This window comes from Saccopteryx leptura, chromosome 3 (assembly GCF_036850995.1).
Source record: "Saccopteryx leptura isolate mSacLep1 chromosome 3, mSacLep1_pri_phased_curated, whole genome shotgun sequence".
In the NCBI taxonomy this organism is placed as follows: Eukaryota; Metazoa; Chordata; class Mammalia; order Chiroptera; family Emballonuridae; genus Saccopteryx; species Saccopteryx leptura.
In genome coordinates, this window is record NC_089505.1 from 67,670,488 (window position 1) to 67,696,420 (window position 25,933).

At 47.9% G+C, this 25,933-nt stretch overlaps 1 protein-coding gene across 1 annotated transcript; it reads right to left on the reverse strand.

Annotated features, from left to right (window-relative positions):
* Nucleotides 1-592: 592 nt before the first annotated feature.
* TSKS (testis specific serine kinase substrate) lies at nucleotides 593-25,203 on the reverse strand. The gene is made up of 11 exons (XM_066371919.1): nucleotides 25,034-25,203; nucleotides 24,428-24,653; nucleotides 7,294-7,389; nucleotides 7,000-7,083; nucleotides 6,598-6,681; nucleotides 5,426-5,712; nucleotides 4,843-5,037; nucleotides 4,289-4,462; nucleotides 3,098-3,233; nucleotides 868-992; nucleotides 593-749 (listed from the first exon to the last, which is right to left on the reverse strand). Exons 1-11 carry the CDS (start codon nucleotides 25,201-25,203, stop codon nucleotides 593-595), a joined length of 1,734 nt encoding a protein of 577 aa, XP_066228016.1.
* Nucleotides 25,204-25,933: the final 730 nt, after the last annotated feature.

Below are 25,933 nucleotides of genomic sequence, written 5' to 3' on the forward strand. Positions count from 1 at the left end.
CCAACTGGCCAGGGCCCAGAATTTTTTTTTATATCTTATTTACTGACTTTATGGGGGCGGGGAGTGAGACATATCAACTCATAATTGCTTCATTTTATTTATTTATTTTTTAATTCTTTTTCATTTATTGATTTTAGAGAGAGGAAAGGAGAGAGAAAGAGAACATCAATTTGTTCCTGTATGTGCCCTGACTGGGGATCGAACAGGCAACCTCTGTGCTTTGGGATGACATTCCATCCAGCTGAGCTATCTGGCCAGGGCAATTGCTTCACTTTAGTTGTTCATTGGTTGCTTCTTATATGTGCCTTGATTGGGCAAGCCCAGGGTTTTGAACCGGGGACCTCAGCATTCCAGGTCAGCATTTTATCCACTGCGCCACCACAGGTCAGGCAACACAGAACCTTATTTTATACCCCCTACCTCATTTTGAAAGAACTGGCCCATCATCAACATCTCTCTGGAATGAAGACATCCTGTTAGCTGAGGACTGAGTCAGAGTGAGCACAGAGGCTGTTCATGGTGTGTGCATCCAATTTCCTAGCCAGTTTTTGGCGCCAAAATGGAAAAAATTCATGCCAGCATGAGGAGCCATTTATTGTTCAGGGGGTGGGCCCCCACGTTTTGGGGGAGTTGCCCCAGCACTTCCTCCCCCCATTGTCCCTGTAGACCCCTCAAGCGGCAGGTTGCTGAGCTGATCGTGGAGGGAGCACATCTTCAAGTGCAGGTAGTCCAGAGAGGCCACCTTCTCCCTGTAATGACAGAGTTGGTGCTGGTGGGGCCAGATGCCATGGGGTTGGTGGAGGGGGTGACTCAGGCCCTACCCCCAAGATCTCACCCTCCTCCCATGCCCTCAGCCTCCTTTCTCACTCCGGCTTCATCTTGTCCATCGGCAGCAGGTTCTTGGTTCGCAGGGCTTCGTCTTGGGCCAGCCGAAGGGTGGAGCTCAGGGCCTCTGCCCTGACGTGTTTGGCCAAGGCCTGGCGCTCCAGCTCCTGGGGAGAGGAGTGTGGGCGCGGCTGGGCTTGCCTGACTGAGCTAGGGGTGGAGGGGGAGCTGGATCGCGGAGGGCAAGGGGCAGGGGCCTGTGGGGCCCACGTTCCTCCCCCAGTGTATCCCAGCATGCCTCCCGCGGACCCCAGCGTCCCACATTGCACAGGCCTTCCAAATTAAACTGTTCACAAAAATTAGGGGATCAGGGAACATGCAGATAATCCAGTACTTTCTGCCTTTTGTATAGTGCCTTTTCACCAATGAAATAAAAGTTGGTTTTGCATCTCATTTGAATAATCAAACAACTTTCTTTGATTTGTCGTTTGCTTTTCTGATGTTATTGTTTAATAAAAAAAAAAAAAAAAATCAATCAGGCCCTGGCCAGTTGGCTCAGTGGTAGAGCGTCGGCCTGGCGTGCAGGAGTCCCGGGTTCAATTCCCGGCCAGGGCACACAGGAGAAGCGCCCATCTGCTTCTCCACCCCTCCCCCTCTCCTTCCTCTCTGTCTCTCTCTTCCCTTCCTGCAGCCAAGGCTCCATTGGAGCAAAGATGGCCCGGGCGCTGGGGATGGCTCTGTGGCCTCTGCCCCAGGTGCTAGAGTGGCTCTGGTCGCAACAGAGCGACGCCCCGGATGGGCAGAGCATCGCCCCCTGGTGGGCGTGCCGGGTGGATCCCGGTCAGGTGCATGCGGGAGTCTGTCTGACTGCCTCCCCGTTTCTGGCTTCGGGAAAAAAAAAAAAAATCAAATGCTTATTTTATTGCTTCATATTCATTTTTGAATATTCCCTTTTTTTTTTTTTACAGAGACAGAGCGAGAGAGAAAGGGATAAAAAGGGACAGACAGACAGGAACGGAGAGAGATGAGAAACATCAATCATTAGTTTTTCGTTGTGACACCTTAGTTGTTCATTGATTGCTTTCTCATATGTGCCTTGACCGTGGGGCTACAGCAGACCGAGTGACCCCTTGCTCGAGCCAGCAACCTTGGGTCCAAGCTGGTGAGCTTTGCTCAAACCAGATGAGCCCGCGCTCAAGCTGGTGACCTCGGGGTCTTGAACCTGGGTCCTCCGCATCCCAGTCCAACACTCTATCCACTGCGCCACCGCCTGGTCAGGCAAATATCCCCTAATTTTTGTGAGCAGTATACATCGTGTGCTGAAACTGCGTCTGTGCCACCGCCTATCCCTTAATTCACTGGCCTTTTAGGACCCAACAAGCGTTAAATCAGCATTTCCTGTTTTCCCCAAATGCCCATGAACCATCATGTATTGGATATGTATCTGGGCCTCAGTACCCTGTCACGTGGTGACCTTCTACATCTCATAATTTATAAGCCTCATGCCTCCTTATCTATAGACCAGCATCTCTGTTGCAATAGAAGTTCTTAGTGTCCTGATTCTTTAATCTCAGAAGGCACCAGGCCCCATGTCGTAGCTACATAGCTCTGCAACATCAGTGTTCCATATACCTTACTTGTCTGTCTCACCCACTGCAACTTCCATCCCATCACCAGGCCATATCCCATAATACATGAGGATCTTTATGTTTCAGAATGTACACAGGCCTCAAGATCCATTACCTACTGGGCTTGAGTCTGTGGTGCAAACCCCCAAGGAGAGCTGTGGCTCTGTTTCCCAAAATTCACTAGCTTACTGGGACTTACATTTGCTGGATCCCATCTGACCTCAACAACCCCTTATGTGTGGCCTCTCTCAAGGTCTACAGAAAATTAGGCTTGTATTCCATGAAGCTGTACACGAGTCTGTCTGTCTCCTGTGTCCCACAACGGCCCATATCCAATGTCCCATCATGCTTTGGGCAATGTTCATCACCCAAGGTTCCAAAATGATTGACCAATGGAACCTGTGTTGGTTTTTAAAATGTCCACAAATTGACATTCCCTTCAAAATGTATCTGTAAAGTCAAGGTTCGAAACTGCTTGCCCCTCTCCCCACCCCATGCATTAGAGACCCCTGTTCCCCCAACACCTGCTGCCCACAGCTCAGCAGTTCCCATCTGGCCACACACCAGCAGTGTCTTGTGCTTGGGGCTCCCCTCCCCCTGCCCTGATAGAAAAGTGGGGCATGGTGGTCTATGGTCCCTGGTACCAGAATCTTCTTGTGTAGCCTCTGGCAGCTGGGGCAAGCAAGAGCCAGGCCCCTCTGCTTCACCTCGTCCACCAGTGGGGTCAGCGCACGATCCAGCAGCTGCTGCAAGGACTCCGTGGACAACTGTGGCCCCTGGCTGGGGGAGGGAGAGTCACCAGTTGAAAGAGGCCTAATACTAACTTAATTCCCAGGATGCCTACCTGCCCAGCTTCCACCCAGGTCTTCTTTCCACTAAGTGCCCATACAACCTTACTACCATGCACTGGGGCCAACCTACTGTTCATGAGATACCCTTTGGTTTCCACAGCATGGGAATTCCCACAGTGCCTGGGAATTCCCACTCTGAAATGGCACCAGAGGGCCCTCAATTCACCAAAAACTCATATTTCCCACAATTGGGCTAAGTTAAACCTGAATCCACGTTGTACTGGAAATCCTTCCCCTTCCTAATACGAACTGATCATGGAATCCCTTGGTTCTCCAAGACACCAAGGTCTTACCTTCCTGATGGTCCATGGAGAAACCCAGCCTCCCACCAAGTACCATATCCCAACCTTCCCACAATGCACTAGAAATCCAGGATTCTTGAGATATATCAAGTCTTTTTTGTGTTGCACAAGATACTGACTCCACCTTGTAGGGAGGGAAGAAATGTGGCTTCCGTAATGCACCAGGATTAGCTGGTCCTAATGCATAGGGATGCCTTGTCTCTAACAATGAAACACCTTCCTTCCCACTCTCACCAAAGGCCCATCTCTCTCTCTCTCTCTCTCTCTCTCTCTCTCTTTCTCTCTCTCTCTCTCTCTTTACAGAGACAGAGAGTCAGAGAGAGGGACAGATAGGGACAGACAGACAGGAATGGAGAGAGATGAGAAGCATCAATCATCAGTTTTTCGTTGCGACACCTTAGTTGTTCATTGATTGCTTTCTCATATGTGCCTTAATCGGGGTGCTACAGCAAACCAAGTAACCCCTTGCTCAAGCCAGCGACCTTGGGTCCAAGCTGGCGAGCTTTGCTCAAACCAGATGAGCCCGCGTTCAAGCTGGCGACCTCGGGGTCTCGAACCTGGGTCCTCCTCATCCCAGTCCAACGCTCTAACCACTGCACCACTGTCCGGTCAGGCAAAGGCCCATCTCTTTTAATAATCTGTATTCAATGAATGCACTCGAGTCCAGGCCTGGGCCCCTTACCTGGCACAGCGGGTACAGGAGCCTTGGGAGGCCCGATCCATGTTCATGGTGAGGTCAGACCCTCTTCGAGAGCTCTGAAATTGCCGTCCCAGCTCCTCCAGAATCGGTTTCACTGGGTTCAACCCTTCCAAATCACCCTTCAGTGAAGCCACAGATACTGCTGACCGTTCCATCCTGAAACGTAAGAATAACCAGTGTTCTGAGGTTGCCATTCCTAGCAAGGCTGTGCCCATGACCCGCAAGTCCACAATACCCTGCCATGCCCTGCTTCTCTCTGCTCTGATCGGTTCTTCCTTTTGGGTTCTAAGGTCTAGAATACCTCCCCTTGTTATCTAAATGGATTTCCCTATTCTTACTTGGCTTTGCCCTTTGTCCTTTTAAAGGTATGGAAAAAAACTCTTCTCCAATTGACTCCGCTCTTGAATGGCAAGCCCCTTCCTAGGAGCTCCCTCGTGTCAGTATATGGTCTAGCCCTCTTGGTCTAAGCTGATTGGCCCACCCCTAACCACAGGGCCACGCCCTCCCACAGCCCCACCCCGTGCCTTGGCACTTACATGGTGCACAGCTCATCCGCGCGGCCTCGCAGTTCCTGCAGCCCCCGCGCATTCTGCGCCTGCTCACGCTGCGCCCGCTCCCACTGGCCCAGGAAGCCATCGAGCCTGCCACCCAGGCCCCCAAGCAGCCGCAGGGCCTCCTGCACTGCCCCTTCTTCCTGATGCCACCTGGCGGTCAATGAGGACACCTCTCTCCTGTAGGGGTAAGGAACGGGTCAGGGCTAAGGAGTAGACTCGCCGGGAGTAGACGTGTCCCCCTTCTGCCTCGCTCGGTCAAGGCTAGGTCCATGGCTCCTGACCCACCCAGTCTCCAGATTGTCTCGTCCTGTCCATTTCATGGAATCCTCCCACGTCCTCTGGAACCCTGCCTCGATCTCCTTATCAGGAATCCTGGCCCTTTGCTTATCCTGCTCTCCAGCCCCACATCAGCTGCTGCAGACACTGCCTCAAAACTAAGTTCTTCGAAGTCCAGCCGGTAGAGGTCACCGCCCCCATGACACTCCCTCCTAGGTTCTTCAAGGGTCCACCCCCTAGGCCCTGCCCTATAAGAACTTCCGGGCTCCAAGCCCTGGACTCCGCTCACCTCAGCTCCTCAAGGCCGGCAGACACCTTCTGCAACTCCTGCTCGTTCACGATGAGGCCTTCCCCTGCTCGGGGCCCCATTCCCCAGCTGCCTGTGCCCAGGCTGCGTGGTCGGGAGGGATCATCAGGGCTCCCAGCTGCACCGGAACAGCCCAGGGGCTGGATGGCAAGGCCCAAGCCTTGCCGGGAGAGACCGGCCTCCAGCTTCTGCTCCAGCTCGTGCAGCTGGGCTTCCTGCCTCCGAGGGGTCTCATCCTGCAGCTGCTGCTGGAGGTAGCGCAGCTTCTCCTGAGCCAGGAAGAAGGACAGGGTTACTGCGTTCAGTCCCTTGCCTCCCGTAACTACCTGCACCCCCAAATCCACCCAATGAATCCCTGAAATTGGAAACTAAGTGGATGTGGGGGACAGGATATTGGGAAGTCTGGCTTGGAATCTGAATGGACTCCTGTTTGCTGTTACTGGGGACGTTTCTCCCATTTGAAGTCCAACTAGTACTTTAACCTCTTAATGCAGGGGTAGTCAACTTTTTTATACCTACCGCTCACTTTTGTATCTCTGTTAGTAGTAAAATTTTCTAACCACCCACCAGTTCCACAGTAATGGTGATTTATAAAGTAGGGAAGTAACTTTACTTTCTAAAATTTATAAAGCAGAGTTACAGCAAGTTAAAGCATATAATATAATTACTTACTGAGTACTTTATGTTGGATTTTCACTGTTTGGCAGAATACATCTTTAGAAAACAACTTACTATAGTTAAATCTATCTTTTTATTTATACTTTGGTTGCTCCACTACCGCCCACCATGAAAGCTGGAATGCCCACTAGTGGGCGGTAGGGACCAGGTTGACTGCCACTGTCCTAATGGCTACTTCCTTAATGCTCTCCACCCCCCACTCCAGTCCTGTAGGGTGCAGGATTCCAGTCCCTCCTGTTTATGAAGAACAATTGAAGCTTTTCCCAAATGTGTGTGCATATGAACACCATGCACATTCCCACTCGAAGTCCAACACAAGTCCCTCTCTCTGGGACCTGAATATTACTGCACATAAAGTATGACCATGACCATGAACAGGCAGGGTAGTAGTAGGTGGGAAAGTTCCACTTGAAATTTAATCATGTACCTTGTGCATCTGATTCTCTTCCCAAATTCTGGGACACCCTCCCCCTTACCTCCAGCAGGGCAGAGTTCTGCTTCAGGACGTTGGTTTTTATTTCAGCATCTTCCACAGACCGGGTCACCTTCCGGCAGTTCTCCTGAGTTAGGACATCAGCGCAGGGGCGCTGTCTTCCCATTCCAGTGCCACCTCCTAGCCCTCCCCCTCTATTTCCATGTGGGCTCTGACCCTGACACAAGGTATACCTACTTCACCCTCCAGCCTCTGCCTCTGTGTATTAGGTCTGTCCCTTAGGAGCCTGGTTCTCTTGGTTAAAGATATGGCTTTTAGCTCCAACCTTACACTCTTCCACCCTCTCATGTCCACCCATTCCATTCCTCCCCAGTCTGTCTTCCTCCCTCCCTCTTTCTAAGTCCACTCCCTTCTCCTCACTGCACTCATGCCCCCAGCAGCTCACCTTGAGTTGACTACAGTACCCTTCCAGTTCTTCCGCCTCTTGTCGCCTTCTCTCTAGATTCTCGCTCAGCACAGAACACTCGCTCTGGGGCACAGAAGGGAGGAGGGGTTAGCCAAGGCCACAAGGGTTTACCCCATGCAGGGGAGAGGCTGGGCCTGGGAAGGTTGCTTTCTTTTCTGAGCCTGTGCCCCACCAACTGGGCTATGGGTGTATTGAGTTGGACGAGGGGACTAAAAGAGCAATGTAGCCCTGGAAGAAGAGGAGGGTGTTTTGGGGGGGAGGTTTCCCTCATACCTGCAGTGTCTGCACATGCGGATTAACCCGGGTAGTCTTTTCCTTCAAGCTGGTGATGGAGTCTTTGGCACGAACCAGTCCACTGTTGACCCCACTCTGGGGAAGAATGGGAGACAGGTAGGTCATTGGTGTGTGGGAGCAAACCCCAACCCCAAGGAAAAGTCCAGAACTGGAAGGAGGCTCAGTTTACACCATGATTCTGCCCTGCTGTGGCTGTGTGACCCTGTGATCTTGGGCCAGGCTGCATCTCTTTGATTCTTGATATTCCTGCTCCAAAAACCTTTGGTGCAAGGGAAGAAAAATAAGTATACCCAGAGGGAGTAGGGGTGGGGGGTACCCAGACACAGGGGGAAGGAATACGGTCTCAACCAAACACTGAGATAAACACCTTTGGGTTACACAGATGTGAATAAAATAAGCTGATAAAACACATGCTCAGACTTTGTCTCCAGGCACTGGGGAATTCTAAAGATAACCCACTTTTTCAACACAAGCACTCACTATGCACCAGGCAAGCACTTATATACATTTTATTTTATTCATCACAACCACATTTGTTAAGGTTACTTGGCCCATTTGGCAAGTGAGGCTCAGAGAGGGAATGTTGCTTGTACTTACAAGTACAAAGCACACAAAGTGACCTAAGCTCTGGGTTTAAAATCTGACAAGGCCTTGCCTGACCTGTGGTGGCGCAGTGGATAAGGCATCAACCTGGGATGCTGAGGTTGCTGATTCGAGGCCCTGTGCTTGCCTGTCAAAGCATATGCGAGAAGCAACTACAAGTTGCTTCCTGTTCCTCTCCTCTGCCTTTCTCTCTTTCTCTAAAAAATAAATAAATAAGTAAAACATGACAAGGCCACCTCATGTGCTCTGTACCTAGAAGTACAAGGACATCTCTATGTGGCCTGTGATCATCACTACCTTTTATCACCATAAAATACTTTGTGATTTTGGCCAAACTGGCACAGGGGGGATGCATGTGGCAGGTTCCACTCTCAGCTCTTCCACATTTAGAGAAAAGATAGACTAGTACCCTGGTCAGCAAACTACGGCTTGTGAACCACATGCGGCTCTTTGGCCCCTTGAGTGTGGCTCTTCCACAAAATACCATGTGCGGGCGCTACCTCAATAAGGAATGTACCTACCTATATAGTTTAAGTTTAAAAAATTTGGAAATCTTTTTTTTTTTTTTTTTACAGAGACAGAGAGTCAGAGAGAGGGATAGACAGGGACGAAGAGACGAGAAGCATCAATCATTAGTTTTTCATTGTGCATTGCGATACCTTAGTTGTTCATTGATTGCTTTCTCATATGTGCCTTGACTGTGGGCCTTCAGCAGACCAAGTAACTCCTTGCTTGAGCCAGCAACCTTGGGCCCAAGCTGGTGAGCTTTTGCTCAAACCAGATGAGCCTGCGCTCAAGCTGGAGACCTCGGGGTCTCGAACGTGGGTCCTCGGAATCCTGGTCCGACGATGCTCTATCCACTGTGCCATCGCCTGGTCAGGCCAAAAGAAATTTCTTTTTTCTTTTTTTTTTTTTTTGTATTTTTCTGAAGTTGGAAACGGGGAGGCAGTCAGACAGACTCCCGCATGAGCCCAACCGGCATCCACCCAGCATGCCCACCAGGGGGCAAGGCTCTGCCCATCTGGGGCGTTGCTCTGTTGCAACCAGAGCCATTCTAGAGCCTGAGGCAGAGGCCATGGAGCCATCCTCAGCACCCGGGCCAACTTTGCTCCCATGGAGCCTTGGCTGTGGGAGGGGAAGCGAGAGAGAGGAAGGAGAGGGGAAGGGGTGGAGAAGCAGATGGGCGCTTCTCCTGTGTGCCCTGGCCGTGAATCGAACCTGGGACTCCTGCACGCCAGGCCGATGCTCTACCACTGAGCCAATCAGCCAGGGCCAAAAGAAATTTCAATTGACTGTTGATATTTGGCTCTGTTGACTAATGAGTTTGCCGACCACTGCATGACTTCCCAGCTAAAGACAACATTTCCCAGACTCCCTTGCAGCTAGGCATGGTCATGTGACTAAGTTCTGGGCAGTGAAATGTAAGTGGGAATAATGAAGACACTTTCCAAGTCATGCCTTTAAGAAGGGAAAGGAGTGGTGTGACCTGTGGTGGCACAGTGGATAAAGCATCGACCTGGAATGCTGAGATCGCAGGTTCAAAACTTTGGGCTTGCCTGGTCAAGGTACATATGGGAGTCGATGCTTCCTGCTCCTCCCCCTATTCTCTCTATGTCTTTTGTCTTTCTCTCTCTCCTCTCGCTCTAATATAAATAAATAAATAAATAAATAAATAAATGGAAAGGAGAGTGAATGGCACCATTTCATTCTTCCGACTGGTGGGAATGCAAAGTTGGTTCCTAGAGCCTAGGTAGCCATCTTCGACCATGAGATGGAAGACAGAACAAGAGAGAAGAAGCCTAAGTCCCAACTCTGTGGAGCCACTATGCTGGACTCCAATCACCTATAAAGACTGACACAGAAGACATAACATTTTCCATCTTGTTTAAGCTGTGCTATTTTGTGTCTTTTTGTTACAGCAGCCAAACTTGTGACTTAATAGCTGAACCACCAGAACCCAGGAACCTGTACCCTCCCATATTGAAGAGCAGGCCACTATACTTGTTGAGGCTTTTATGGGAGAAATAAACTACCTTGCTTACATGAGTAATTTTAGTTTCTTTCACAATTGCTGAATTGATACACAAAGAGAAGAGAGAGAACAGGTTTTCTGCATTGTAAGATGGGGACATCTCAATTCTTGCATGATTTCTGTGGAGAACAACTGTGGTAAGAAATACTGTATTAAGGCAACAGCAAAATGGTGGTGTGAAAACCCCCAAAATTTCAACCCTCCATAAATCAATTTAAAAAATGGCAAAAACTGCCTGACCAGGTGGTGGCGCAGTGAATAGAGTGTAGGACTGGGATGCGGAAGGACCCAGGTTCGAGACCCCGAAGTTGCCAGCTTGAGCCCGGGCTCATCTGGCTTGAGCCAAAAAAAGCTCACCAGCTTGGACCCAAGGTCGCTGGCTCGAGCAAGGGGTTACTCGGTCTGCTGAAGGCCCGCGGTCAAGGCACATATGAGAAAGTAATCAATGAACAACTAAGGAGTCCTAACGAAAAACTGATGATTGATGCTTCTCATCTCTCTCCGTTCTTGTCTGTCTGTCCCTATCTATCCTTCTCTCTGACTCTCTCTCTGTCCCTGTAAAAAAATAATAATAAATAAAAAAAATTTAAAAATGGCAAAAACTGTAAGGTTTACATCATCAAGAAGATATAACAACTTCAAAACATGTGAAGCAAAAACTGACAAAATTGAAGGGAGAAATTGACAATTCAACATTAACTGTTGACTTCAATAGGACAACTAGACAGAAGATCAGCAAGGAGATGGAGAATTTGAACAACACTATAATTCAACCAGTCCTAACAGACACCTCTAAGAACACTCCACATAAGAACAGCAGAAAGCATGTTCTTCTCAGATGCACGTTAAATGCTCTCAAAGTCTCAATAAATTTTAAAAAATTGAGATCATACAAAGTATGCTTTTCACCTTGATGACTTCAGTGGAATGAACTTAGAGATCAACAGCAGAAAGAAATTTGGGAAACACACAAACATATGGAAATGAAACAGTACACTCATAAAACAACCAATGGGTAGAAGAATAAATCACAAGGGAAATAATAAAATGCTTTCAGGTGCAGAAAAATGAAAACACAATAAGCCAAAATTTATGGGATTATGGAAAGCAATACTTTGTGTGACATTTAGAACACTAAATGCCTTCATCAAAAAGTGAAAAGCTGTCTGATCAGGTGGTGGTACAGTGGATAGAGTGTCAGTCCAGGATGCTGAGGACCCAGGTTCAAGACCCTGAGGTTGCGAACTTGAACACAGGCTCATTTGGCTTGAGTGCAGGCTCATCAGCTTGAGTGTGGGGTTGCTGGCTTGAGCATGGGATCATAGACATGACCCCATGGTCGCTGGCTTGACCCCATGGTCGCTGGCTTGAAGCCCAAGGTCACTGGCTTGAGCCCAAGGTCGCTGGCTTGAGCAAAGGGTCACTGGCTTGGTGGTAGCCCCTCTGTCAAGGCACATATGAGGGGCTGGGCCAGAGCAGCCCAAGATGGCCGATGTGCAGGATTGGGTGTTGGATGAAGAGAAGATGATTCTGGATCGCCTGTAGCTTCAAGAAGGTTGCTGAGGGCCAGTCAAAAGCGGTGACTCCCACTGGTCTTCACCAGTTTCTGGCCTGTGAGTTCCAGGGCCAGTACATCCAGCAGCCAGATACAGAGCATCATCCCAAGACCTAACAACCATAGTTAGAGTGGTATCTTAAGGAAAGGCTCCTCACACCTGACCCAGCAAAGGCATAGAAAACGTTGTCACAAACAGCAAAAAGAGCAGTAGCAGCAGACAAGTAGCCCACAGCGGATTACAAACAGCTGAAGCCATCCCAGGAAGATTTAGAAATTAAACAACTGAAAGCTAGCGTCAGACAACACCAACCGTATACTCAGCTACACAAACAACATATTTGAAGGAGCAGTCTATATTGAGACAAAATGGGAAGACAGGGAAGTGCAATTCAAATGAATCAACTAGAGGAATCCCCAGAAAAAGAATTGAATGAAATGGAAATAACTAAGATGCCAGATGCAGAGTTTAGAATAATGATTGTGAGGATGCTCAAGGATCTTAGAGCAACCATAGATAGACAACATGAGCACCTAAACAATGAGATATCTGGCATCAAAAAGGACATTGAAATCATAAAAAAGAATCAGACAAATGATAAACACAATATCAGAAATGAAGACTACACTACAAGGAATGAAAAGCAGGTGGGATGAAAAAGAGGATTGAATCAGCAATTTAGAGGACAAGATAAGCAAAAGCACGGAAGCAGAACAGCAAAAGAAAAAGAGGATCAAAATGTCCGAGAAAACTCTAAGAGAGCTCTGTTACAATAGGAAGAGAAACAACATCTGCATCATAGGGGTTCCTGAAGGAGAAGAGAAAGAACAAGGGATAGAGAACCTGATTGAAGAAATCATAGCTGAAAATGTCCCGAAATTGATGCAGGAAAAAGTCACACAAGTTCAAGAAGCACAGAGAATCCCATTAAAAAGGAACCCAAATAAACCTAAACGAAGACACATCATAATTAAAAAACCAAAGCTAAGAAATAAAGAAAGAATACTAAAAGCAGTCAATCACCTACAAAGGAGACCCCAAAAGGATGATATCCGACTTCTCAACAAAAACACTTGAGGCGAGAAGAGAATGGCAAGAAATATTCAAAATTAATGCAGAACAAGATCCTACAACCAAGACTTCTTTATCCAGCAAAGCTATCGTTTAAAATAGAAGGAGAAATAAAAAGCTTCCCGTACAAAAAAAAAAAAAAAAAAAAACCCTCAAGGAATTTATTACAACCAAACCAATGATGTAAGAAATGTTAACGGTCCTGTTGTAAACAGAACAAGGGGTGGGGTGGGGAATCTAGTAAAGAGGAACGTAGATTTAAGATTTTAGAAATGCATCCAAACTGAAAAAGAAGAAGTGAAACTATCATTATTTGTTGATGATACTGTACATAGAAAACCCTAAAAGTCTCAGTAAAAATACTACTGGGCCTAATAAATTAATTCAGCAAGGTGGCAGGATATAAAATTAATATTAAAAAACCAGTGGCATTTTTATACACCAACAATGAACTGTCCGAAAGAGAAATTAAGAATACAATCCCCTTCACTACTGCTGCAACAACAAAGAAACTACCTAGCTGTAAATTTAACCAAGGAGGTTAAAGACTTGTACTCAGAAAATTATAAAACATTGGTAAAATAAATCAAGGAACATAATCAAATCAAAAATGGGCAAAAGAAATGAATAGACACTTCAAAGAAGACATTCAGATGGCCAATAGGCAAAAGAAAAAATTTTCAACATCACTAATCATTAGAGAAATGCAATTAAAACCACAATGAGAAATCACCTCACACCAGTCAGAATGACACATTAACAAAACAAAACATAATAAGTGCTGGTGAGGATGTGGAGTAAAGGGAATCCTCCTGCACTGCTGGTGGGAATGCAGACTGGTGCAACCACTGTGGAAAACAGTATGGAGATTCCTCACAAAACTAAAAATGGAACTGCCTTTTGACCCAGCCATCTCACTTTTAGGAGTATATACTAAGAACACCAAATCACTGATTCAAAAGAAGAAATGCACCCCCATGTTTATGGCAGCATTGTTTACAATAATGAAGATCTGGATACAGCCCAAGTGTCCTTCAGTGGATGAGTGGATTAAAAAGCTGTACTACATATACACATGGAATACTATGGGGCCATGAAAAAGAAGGAAATACTACCTTTTGCAACAACATGGATGGACCTGGAAACTATTATGTTAAGTGACATAAGCCAGGCAAGAAATAAAAATATCATATGACTTCACTCATATGAGGAATCCAATGAACAATGTGAACTGAGGAACAGAATAGAGGCAGAGGAGGAATCAAAGGGACCAGTGGGAAAGTGGACAGAGGGAAAGGGGATGAGAGGATGGGATCAGAGAAGGAAAAGAGCTTGGTGAAATTATATATACATAACAGTGTTATAGAGAGAAGAGCAAATCCTGGAGGAAAGCAGAGAGGGTGTTGGGGGAGGGGGTAAGAAGGATGTTGAGGGGAATTCGGGAGTGTGGGAGGATGTATTTGGTGGGACACTTGAATCTATGTAAACATGATAAATTTAAATCAATAAAAATAAATAAATAAATAAAAACAAAAGCACATATGAGAAAGCAATTAATGAACAACTAAGGTGCTGCATGTATGAGTTGATGCTTCTCATCTCTTTCTCCTCTTGTCTGTTTGTCCCTGTCTGCCCCTCTCTTGCTCTCTCACTAAAAGAAAGAAAAACAACAACAAAAAACCCAAAACAAAATAGAGAATAGGAAAATATGTGAAATCCACAAAATGAGAAGTTGGTTTTTTGAAAAGATCAACATAATTTATAAATCTTTAGCTAGCCTGACCATGAAAAAGATAGACTCAAATTACTAAAATCAAGAGGGAAAGGGGAGGCCCTGGCCGGTTGGCTCAGTGGTAGAGCGTCAGCCTGGCATGCGGGGGACCCGGGTTCGATTCCTGGCCAGGGCACATAGGAGAAGCGCCCATTTGCTTCTCCACTCCCCCTCCTTCCTCTCTGTCTCTCTCTTCCCCTCCCGCAGCCAAGGCTCCATTGGAGCAAAGATGGCCTGGGCGCTGGGGATGGCTCCTTGGCCTCTGCCCCAGGCGCTAGAGTGGCTCTGGTCGTGGCAGAGCGATGCCCCGGAAGGGCAGAGCATTTCCCCCTGGTGGGCAGAGCGTCGCCCCTGGTGGGCGTGCCGGGTGGATCCCAGTCGGGCACATGTGGGAGTCTGACTGTCTCTCCCCGTTTCCAGCTTCAGAAAAATACAAAAAAAAAAAAAAAAAAAGAGGGAAAGGGGACATTACTACTGATCTTACAGGAAGAAGAAGGATTATAAGGGAATACTATGACCAATTGTATGCCATTAAGTTGATAACCTAGATAAAATGGAAAAATTCCTAGGAAAATGCAAACAACCAAAACTGACTAAGGAAGAACTAGGACTTTAGAATATCTCCATAACAAGTAAAGAGACAGCGTTAACAATCAAACTTCTGCCTGGCTCATGGTGGCGCAGTGGATAGAGCGTTGATCTGGAACACTGAGGTTGCTGATTTGAAATCCTGTGTTTGCCTGGTCAAGGCACATAAAAGCAATGAACAACTAAAGTGAAGCAACTATGAGTTGATACCTCTCACTCTCCATCCCTCTTTCCTCTCTCTCTGTAAAATCAACTAATAAAATCTTTTTTAAAAATCCAACTTCCACCTGACCGGGTGGTGGCGCAGTGGATAGAGTGTCGGACTGGGATGCAGAAGACCCGGGTTCAAGACCCCGAGGTCGCCAGCTTGAGCAAAAGCTCACCAGCTTGAACCCAAGGTCGCTGGCTTGAGCAAGGGGTTACTCGGTCTGCTGAAGGCCCGCAGTCAAGGCACATATGAGAAAGCAATCAATGAACAACTAAGGTGTTGCAACAACAACGAAAAACTGATGATTGATGCTTCTCATTTCTCTCCGTTCCTGTCTGTCTGTCCCTGTCTATCCCTCTCTCTGACTCTCTGTCTCTGTGGAAAAGAAAAAGAAAAAAGAAAAAAAAATTAAAATGTCACTAAATAACAACAACAACAACAAAAGAAATCCAACTTCCAACAAAGGAAAGTCCATTATCACATGGCTTCACTAAAAAAAATAATTGCGGAGAAGACAAGATGGCTCTGGAGTAGGCGGACGTACCAATATCAACCTCCCAGAACCAAAGTGGATTACAGAATAATTTTAAGAACTATCATCTGGAAAAACCAAAAACTTTGGACTAAACTGAGAGGACTCTTCAACCAAGGAACACTGAAGAAGCCACACCGAGACTGCTTAGTGTATCCCAAGGTTCTCTTTACCATGCCACAGTCGCAGAGCTCCAGGGAAAAGCAACCTGGTCTCATCTCTCCAGGCAGAGGAGAACAGAAGCTCCATCTCCATACATGCTGCAGTTGGCCTTTCCAGTCTACCTGAATCATTACCAGCTAGAAGCAGCAGTCAATGGGACTTGGACATGAGCTGCAAAGTATAGAATTGTGACAATTCCAGTGCCATGCCGACTTTTCCTGGAGGTGGACCTGTCCTGGACTCCTGCTCCTAGTGACAGCTCCTAACAGACTAAACTGGGGTTGGGTTGCATTTTTTAGGGATTTGGCATGGTGTTGGGGCCAACTTGGACTTGGTGAACATGTTAAGGACACTACTCTTTTATGGATTCTTGCTGTATTGGCCAAGAGTTTGCTTAAAGGCTTTAATCACTGTAAAAAAAAAAAAAATAGAAGACTGGATAAGAAGAAAAAAAAATAATTGCTACCACTCTACCTCAAACTTCCAAAAAAATAGAAAAGGAGGGTACTAATTGATTTGATGTGGCTAGTACTACCCTGTTACCAAAACCAAAGACATAACAAGAAAATGAAACTACAGACCAGTATCCCTTCTGAAGGCAGTCAAAATCAACAAAATCTTAAACCAAATCCAGCCACATATAAGAGGAATTATACACCATGATCAAGTAGGATTTATCCCAGGAATGCAAGGTTGGTTTGACATATAAAAATTAATCAATGTGCCTGACCTGTGTTGGCACAGTGGATAAAACCTTGACCTGGAACGCTAAGGTTGCCAGTTCAAAACTCTGGGCTTACCTGGTCAAGGCACATACAGGAAGCAACTACAATGAGTTTATGCATCCTGTTTTCTCCCTCCTTTCTCTCCCTCACTTTCATCCTCTCTTCTTTCTAAAAATCAATAAATAAACTAAAAACAAATTAAAGTAATAGTAGAATAAAGGGGAAAACACAAGATCATATCAATTGAGGAAAAGCCTTTGACAAAATCCACCATTCTTTTATGATAAAAGCATTCAAGCCTGGCCCTGGCCAGTTGGCTAGCGGTAGAGCATCAGCCTGGCGTGCGGGGGACCCGGGTTCGATTCCCGGCCAGGGCACATAGGAGGAGCGCCCATTTGCTTCTCCACCCCCCCTTCTTCCTCTCTGTCTCTCTCTTCCCCTCCCGCAGCTGAGGCTCCATTGGAGCAGGGATGGCCCGGGCGCTGGGGATGGCTCCTTGGCCTCTACCCCAGGCGCTGGAGTGGCTCTGGTCGTGGCGGAGCGACACCCCAGAGGGGCAGAGCATCGCCCCCTGGTGGGCAGAGCGTCGCCCCTGGTGGGCATGCCGGGTGGATCCCGGTCGGGGGCATGCGGGAGTCTGTCTGACTGTCTCTCCCCGTTTCCAGCTTCAGAAAAATACAAAAAAAAAAAAAAAAAAAAGCACACAAGCCTGACCAGGCGGTGGTGCAGTGGATAGAGCGTCAGACTGGGATGCAGAAGATCCAGGTTACAGACCCTGAGGTTGCCAGTTTGAGCGCAGGCTCATCTGGATTGAGCAAAAAGCTCGCCAACTTGGATCCAATGTCGCTGGCTTGAGCAAGGGGTTATTCGGTCTGCTGAAGGCCCACAGTCAAGGCACATATGAGAAAGCAATCAATGAGCAACTAAGGTGTCACAATGCACACGAAAAACTAATGATTGATGCTTCTCATCTCTCCGTTCCTGTCTGTCTCTGCCTATCCCTCACTCTGACTCTCTCTCTGTCTCTGTAAAAAAATAAAAACAAAATAAAAAGCATAACTCAAAAAATGTAACATAAAAATGTTTTTTTTTAAAAAAAAGCACTCAAACTAGAAATAGAATGAAACTTCCTCATCCTGATGAAAGGCATCTACAAAAATCACAAAACCATGGTGGTTTTCCCTCGCTGGTTGGCTCAGCTATAGGATGTTGGCCTGGCATGTGCAAGTCCCAGATTTGATTCCTGGTCTGGGCACACAGGAGAAGCAACCATCTGCTTCTCTACCCTTTCCCTTCCCCTCCCCTTTTCTCTCTTTCTCTCTCTCTCTTTCCCTCCCGCAGCCATGGCTCGAATGATTTGAGCAAGTTGGCTTGGGCATTGAGAATGGATTCATGGCCTTGCCTCAGGCACTAAAATAGCTTGGTTGCTGAGCAATGGAGCAGTGGCTCCAGATGGGCAGAGCATCACCCAGTGGGGGGCTTGTTGGGTAGATCCCAATTGGGGCACATGTGGCAGTCTGCCTTTCTGCCTCCCTACCTGTCAATGATAAAAAAAAATCCATGGTGGTTTAAAATATATCCATACATTCTTTGATGCTCCTTTAAAATGTGAGCCTTATTCTCCTAAACTTGGGTGTGAGCTGGACTTCATGACTTAAACCTAGTAAATATAATAAGGCAGTATAGATGGTATATGACTTGTTCCTAAAAGGAACCATGGCTTCCTGCTTTGCTCTCTCTTACCCTGGAGAATGATAGCTGTCATATCTGAAGCAGGTTCTCTGGAGAGGCCCATGTGGTGAGGAACTGTGGCCATGAACCAAGAACCATGTGAGTGAGCCATCTTGCAAGTAAAACCTCCAGCCTCAATCAAGCCTTCAGATGGCTGCAGCCCCTGCGGAAATTTTGACTGCAACCTCATGAGAGACCCTAAGCTAGAACCAGCTGGATGAGCCTTTACAGGTTTTTTGCTCTAAGTTTTGGATAATTTGTTTTGCAGCAATAGCTAACTGATACACAAAGTGATCTTTTAAAACCAAAGACCTTAAAGGTCTTGACTTTCCCAGCTGTTCTGGGAAACTAGGAAAGTAAGTCCTGGGGTTAATTCAGTTCTCCCACTTACTGTGGGACCTCAGAGAGGGGACTTCACCTCTCTACCTGTTTTCCTACCCATAATATGGGGATGGGACTACTATCTACTTTCACAGGGAGGAATGCTGTTGGGAGAAATGCAGGCTGGCTCAGAAAGGCCCTTGGTCAATATTTCTTTGAGAAAGGACCTCTGGGGTCCCTGGAGGTGTATTTTAGCTTCACTGAGCACAGAGGAGGGGCATAGTGAAGGCAGAACCCATCATCCTTGCCTGAGAAGTGAATGGCATGATGGGAAGCCAGAGATCTAGGGCCAAAGCCCTCCTTAACCACCCACACCTTGTGACTTAGCAACCAAATTCCTTATTTCAAGTCTGCTTCAATTTCTTTTTTTATAAAATGGCAATGATAATACCTGGCTCAGATGGCAATGAGGGTGGGTCAGCAGTCATACCGTCAGCCAAGCATAGTGCCTAGTATTAGCATTGTTAAAAATAAGTACAATTTGTTTGACCAGGTGGTGGCACAGTGGATAGAGCATCGGACTGGGATGCAGAGGACCCAGGTTCAAGACCCCGAGGTCGCCAGCTTGAGCGTGGGCTCATCTGGTTTGAGCAAAAAGCCCACCAGCTTGAACCCAAGGTCACTGGCTCCAGCAAGGGGTTACTTGGTCTGCTGAAGGCCCGCGGTCAAAGCACATATGAGAAAGCAATCAATTAACAACTAAGGTATTACAATGCGCAACGAAAAACTGATTGATGCTTCTCATCTCTCTCCGTTCCTGTCTGTCCCTGTCTATCCCTCTCTCTGACTCACTGTCTCTGTAAAAACTAAATAAATAAATAAAATTTAAAAAAAAATTAGGGAAAAAAAAGTACAATAGAATGGGATCAACGAGGAAGGGGCTTAGAACCAAAACCTCTTAGCCGCCTCAGGGAAGTCTACAGGCAGCAGGACGGTTTCCAAGCAGGGAAAAAAACGACCTGTCCATCTGCCTTGACTCATGGACCTTCCCCAAACGCAACACCACCTTTTTTTTTTTTTTTTTTTTTTTTTTTTACACAGAGACAGAGTGAGAGTCAGAGAGAGGGATAGATAAGGACAGACAGACAGGAACGGAGAGAGATGAGAAGCATCAATTATCAGTTTTTCGTTGCGACACCTTAGTTGTTCATTGATTGCTTTCTCTTATGTGCCTTGATCGGGGGGCTACAGCAGACCAACTAACCCCTTGCTCGAGCCAGCAACCTTGAGTCCAAGCTGGTGAGCTTTGCTCAAACCAGATGAGCCCGTGCTCAATTTGGTGAGCTCAGGGTTTCGAACCTTGGTCCTCTGCATCCCAGTCCGACACTCTATCCACTGTACCACCGCCTGGTCAGGCAGCAACACCACCTTTTCAGTTGCATCCTTTGGCCTCATAAAGATGTCGTTGCTAAGACAGAAGCCAAAGCTGGCCCTGGCTGGTTCGCTCAGTTGGTTAAGAGTATCATCCCGAAACAACAAGGTTGCAGGTTTGATCCCCAGACAGGGCACACAGGGGAAGCAACCAATGAGTGCACAACTGAGTGGTACAACAAATGAATACTTTTCTTCCTCCTCCCCTCTCTCTCCCTTCCTCTCTTTCTCTCTAAAAATCAATTTTAAAAAAATGGCCTGGCCAGATAGCTCGGTTGGAGCATTTTCTCGGAACGTGGAGGTTGCTTGTTTGATTCCTCAGTCAGGGCACATATAGGAGCAGCTCGATGTTTCTGTCTCTCTCTCCCTGTCGCTCTCAAAAAAGAAAGAAAGATGCCCTGGCCGGTTGGCTCAGTGGTAGAGCGTCGGCCTGGTGTGCAGGAGTCTCTGATTCGATTTCCTGCCAGAGCACACAGGAGAAGCGCCCATCTGCTTCTCCACCCCCCCCCCCTTCCTCTCTGTCTCTCTCTTCCCTTCCCACAGCCAAGGCTCCATTGGAGCAAAGTTGGCCCCGGCGCTGGGGATGGCTCCTTGGCCTCTGCCTCAGGTGCTAGAATGGCTCTGGATGCAACAGAGTGACACCCCAGATGGGCAGAGCATCGCCCCCTGTTGGGCACGCCCCATGGATCCCGGTCGGGCGCATGCGGGAGTCTGTCTGACTGCCTCCCCGTTTCCAACTTCAGAAAAATACAAAAAAAAAAAAAAAAAAAAAGAAGGAAAGAAAAAGAAGCCGAAGCTGTCTGCTTCATCATACTCCCACTGTCTGTCCAGTCTGAACTTGTCTCTAGGCCAGGGTTTCCATGCCCCATTTCTCTAACCTTTCTCTCTAGTTGTCTGTCCCACTTTTTCTCTGGTGTCTGCCCTTTGTCTTTCTGGATCTCCGTGCCCCCTCCCTGGGTCTCTGCCCCTCTCTCTGGGTCTCTGTTCCCTGCTCTCTGCCTATCCACTGTACCACCGCCTGGTCAGGCAGCAACACCACCTTTTCAGTTGCATCCTTTGGCCTCATAAAGATGTCGTTGCTAAGACAGAAGCCAAAGCTGGCCCTGGCTGGTTCGCTCAGTTGGTTAAGAGTATCATCCCGAAACAACAAGGTTGCAGGTTTGATCCCCAGACAGGGCACACAGGGGAAGCAACCAATGAGTGCACAGCTTTCTCCCCTGATGTCGCTCAGGTGCTGAGTGTGGATATGTGTTCTCACTGTCTACCCTCAGTTTTCTGACACGTATCCCAAGGTGCTGGCTGACATACTCTCTCCCTTTCAAGATGGAGAAGGAACCAGAAGCCCTGTGAGGGGCCAATGCTCCCTGCAGCCCCACAGTGAGCTGGCATCAGGCCTTGATCCCAGCTGCCCAGGGCTCTTTCTCATGTGTCACAATCCTCTGGGGGACATGACTAAGAAATAGCTCTGGTGCGAGGCAAATCTCAGCGAGTGCTGTCTGAGCCATGCTCATAGAGAGAGGGAGGGAAGTGTTCTGCCTGGGGAGGGGGGATGTCTTCCGGGCCAATCCTCCCACCAGGCTCTGCCTACCCCGTTCCCTGCTCTCCATCGGGCCCTCCTACCTGGGACCTTCACCCAGCCTCCTCTCCGGCCCCTCTGCCTCCAGTCTCCACCCTTTGAAGGCCTCCCACAAGCCCGGAGGAGTCTTCCAGGGAAAGAAAGGCCTCTGTTACAGTTTTTCTTTTAGTCCTGACCTTGTTTCTTACAAGTTCTCCAAACTTGCATAGGTCACTCCACCTCTCTAGACCTGTTACTTATTATTTTTTCTTGAGGAGAGAGAGAAGGGGGAGGAGCAAGACACATCAACTCCCATATGTGCCTTGACCAGGCAAGCCCAGGATTTCGAACTGGCAACCTCAGCGTTTCAGATCGACACTTTATCCACTGCACCACCACAGGTCAAGCTAGACCTGTTACTTTTCTTTTTATCTTCAAGCTGATAATGACACCCCTTCCCTTACAGAACTTCAAAGAGAGGAAAATGAGTTCCCCCACCATAGGGATGTGGCACAGTGCCTGGCACATAGTAGATGCTCAGTAAGTGGGAATGATTTCCTAGGTGGCTCCTCCCTCTACCCTGCCCATAAACCTTCAGTGGCTCCCCATTGCTGACAGGAGAACACCCACATTTCTCAGCCTGTGTGGGCTGTGCTCTGTCCCTCTCCAGCCTCATCTCTCTCATACACCACACTCCAGCCTCTGGGAACAACATGCCGTCACCCCCATTCCCCGGGTTCTTTTCAACCCCTGTTCCTTTGCATAGGTCCCAGCTAGCTGGAACACCCTTCCCCCTCTTCTGCCTGGGAACACCTTCCTTATCTTCGAGATCCAACTTGTGTTTTGCCTTTTCTGGAAAGCCTTCCTTGATCATGGCTGCCTGGGCCAAGGTCTCCCTGTCTAGGGCTCCCACAGTGACCTCTGCTCCATCAGTGCAGGGTGTCCGCATCCCTACCCGTGACTGCTAAGCCTGTGCCACTGCTTACAAGTTGCTAATCCTGGGTATGCTCTTTAACCTTTTGGGGCCTCAAGATGTTCATCTGTGAAATGGGGACTAGATAATAATGATAACAACAACCAACACTTACTCTGAGCTTATTGCTGGCTACTGTGTTCAACATTTTATATGAATGAACTGCATGTTGTTGTCATGACAACTGCATGATGTGAGTATGGTTATATCCAGAACTGTCTTGGTTACTGCAATATTTCTGCTCCTACACTGGTGCTTGGCACATTGTAAGCATTTAAGAAATATCTGTTCCCTGGCCAGGGAGCTCAGTTCATTAGAGCATCATCCAGACATGCCAAGGTTGTGGGTTCGATCCCCAGTCAGAGCACATACAGAGAAAAAAATAAAGAAGAAAAAAAAGAATCAACCAATGAATGCATATAAGTGGAATGACAATTGATGCCTCTCTCTCCTTTACTCTTTAAAATCAGTCAATAATTTTAAAATATTTAAAGAACAAACAAATGCATCTCCATTTTACAGATGAGGAAACTGAGGCTCTTGGAACATAGAAAGTGCTCAGTAAATGCTAGAAAGTCTTATTAGCATCATTATGAGCATGGTTATTGTTTGTGTGATTTTCAGTGTCCATATCAAGCCCAGTGAGGGTCTGGCCTAGGGGAAGCCTGGCAGAGGGGAGTTGGTTGGGGGAAGAATTAAAAGAGCCCAGTTGTAGTACTCTCCTTCAGTTGGGAGTTCTCTAAATTCTTGTAGATCTTGCTCACCTTCCATTAATTGTGTGTGTGTGTGTGTGTGTGTGTGTGCGCGCGCGCGCGCGCCAGAGACAGGGAGAAGGAAAGATAGGGAAAGACAGGAAGGGAGAGAGATGAGAAGCATCAACTCTTCGCTGTGGCTCCTTAGTTGTTCATTGATTGCTTTCTCATATGTGCCTTGACTGGGGGGCTACAGCAGATCAAGTGACCCCTTGCTCAAGCCAGTGACTTTGGGCTCAAGCCTGCAACTGTGGGCTCAAGCTGTGCTTAAACCAGATGAGCCCGCACTCAGGCCGGTGACCTCAGGATTTCAAACCTGGGTCCTCTGCATCCTAGTCCTATGCTCTATCCACTGCACTACCGCCCGGTTAGGCCTGTTAATTTTTTTTTTTAATTTTATTTATTGAAAAAAAAAATTTACTTGATTTTAAAAGAGAGCCAAAGGGAGGGGGAGGGAGAGAGAGAGAGAGAGAGAGAAACATTGATTTGTTGTTCCACTTATTTATGCATTCATTTGTTGATTCTTGTATTGCCCTGAACGGGGATCAAACCTGCAACCTTGGCATATCAGGAGGATGCTCCATCCAACTGAGATACCCACTTAGGGCTTACCTCCCAATTTTGCCCCAGATCCTTAGATGAGCCCCTCAGAGAACTCCTTCAAACTGTCAAAGCCCAGTTCTAACACTGTCTCCTCCAGGAAGCTTTCCCTGATACTCCCAGCCTCGTTTACAGGTCCCTTTTCTGGGATCCCTGGTATTACGCCCATTAGGGAATGTATCACACACACACACACACCCCTGTCTGTTTCTGTCACCCCCACAGACTGGGAGCTTTTCTCAGGCAGGGACCTTGCCTGACTCCTGTCTGTGGCCCCTGCCCCACCAGGGCTTTGGGAAGTGACTGAATGAACTAAAGATCAATTCCTGGGCAACGCATCGAGCAGCACAGGTGGGGCAGATTCATGGCTGGCTGTTAGGGGAGGAGGAGACAGTTCCTCCAGACTTTGAAAAGTGACCAGAACCAAGAAAACACCCTTCCATCCTCAGGATTTGCCTCTCACTAGGGTGAGGACCATCTTCCCCAGCTGGGGGCCCCTCACCAGTATTTCCGTGATATCTGGGTCATCTGGAGCCCAGGGTGGGGTGAGGGAGGCAGGGGGCATGGGCAGTGCCAGTTGGCTACTGTCGTCCGTGATAGACTCTGTCAGGGAAGAGTCGGTGGGGTCCACGGTGGTCAGGTTGAGCAGGGACACATTGGTGCAGGCCGAAGACCGTTTGAGGTTCAGGCACCAGTGCATTGGCTTGTGGGACATTCGAGGCTCCACCCTGGGAGGAGAGACAGGCAGTGGCCTCAGTGGGTATGGCCCCTCCTGCCTCCCTCTCTCCATCACCTACTCTCTGACTCCAACCTCACCCTACTGTCTGTCCACTTTCTTCTTCTTCCTTTAATGTCCCCCCTTCTGACTTTTTCCTTCTCCACTGACTTTTACCTCCCTCCCTAGGTCTCTACTTCCTTCTTCCTCTTTACCTCCCTCTCTTGCTCTCTTTATTTCTCCTTTGCCACTGTCCTCTTGTCTGCCGCTCCTCTGCCCCCTTCTGTCCCCCCCCCTGTTTTCCTCCAGCACCCAAGGCAAGGTGGGACTCCTACTCTGTAGGAGGCAGTGCTGGGTTCTAGGACCAGCCCTGACAGGGTATGACAAACCCACCCGTGGAATGACACGGCCTTCTTTTTCTTTGCAATCCCGTTGGCTGGGCTGGTCACCCCCCCAGGAGCCTCAGGGACCAACTGGGTGCGGCTCTCGACCCCCGCGGGGGGGTCCCCAGCCTCATGGATCTCTTTGGACTGCCAGATTGTCTTCACCACCACGCTGGCCATGGCGTGTGGGGGCCCTGCTCCTGGGGGCTCCTTCCTCTGAGACTCTCCACCTATTCTGACCACTGACCCTTAAAGTTCCTGTCTCCAGGAGTCTGCCTCATAAAGGACCCAACCACTGGGTCTCATTAATGGGGGGGCCACAGGAGAAGGGGTAGGTGCTGGCTTAGCATGCCCCCCACAGAGGGTGTCAGTGAACTCTTCTTGTCCAAATTCTGTTTCTACCTGGATATGTCCCTCCCTTCAGAATCACAATGGAGGTGTTTTTTTTAATGTTTATTTTATTTATTTTTTTAGTGGGGGTGGGGGGGCAGATGGGGATAGACAGGAAGGGAGAGTGATGAGAAGCATCAACTCATAGTTGCAGCACCTTAGTTGTTCATTGATTGCTTTCTCATACGTGCCTTGACCAGGGGGCTCCAGCAGAGCCAGTGACCCTTTGCTCAAGCCAGTGACCTTTGGGCTGTGTCTATGATCCCATACTCATTCTGGTGAACCCACACTCAAACCAGATGAGCCCTCACTCAGGCCAGTGACCTCAGGGTTTTGAACCTGGTTCCTCAGCAGTCCAGGCTGACACTCTATCCACTGTGCCACTGCCTGGTCAGGCTAACTTTTCTTGTAATACTGGTTTGGTGGTGATGAACTCCTTTAGCTTTTTCTTGTCTGGGAAGTCCTTTATCTATCTTTTGATTCTAAATGATAGATTTGCAGGGTAGAGTAATCTTGGTTG

What these genes read in the sequence shown, in the direction of transcription:
- TSKS (XM_066371919.1), bottom strand. Translation starts at nt 25,203, where the DNA reads ATGGCCAGCGTGGTGGTGAAGACAATCTGGCAGTCCAAAGAGATCCAT. An exon ending in AGAACTCTGCCCTGCTGGAG is followed by an intron (nt 5,713 to 6,597) that starts GTAAGGGGGAGG and finishes TTCCTGGCTCAG; the next exon opens with GAGAAGCTGCGCTACCTCCA. An exon ending in GCCGGCCTTGAGGAGCTGAG is followed by an intron (nt 5,038 to 5,425) that starts GTGAGCGGAGTC and finishes TTACCCCTACAG; the next exon opens with GAGAGAGGTGTCCTCATTGA.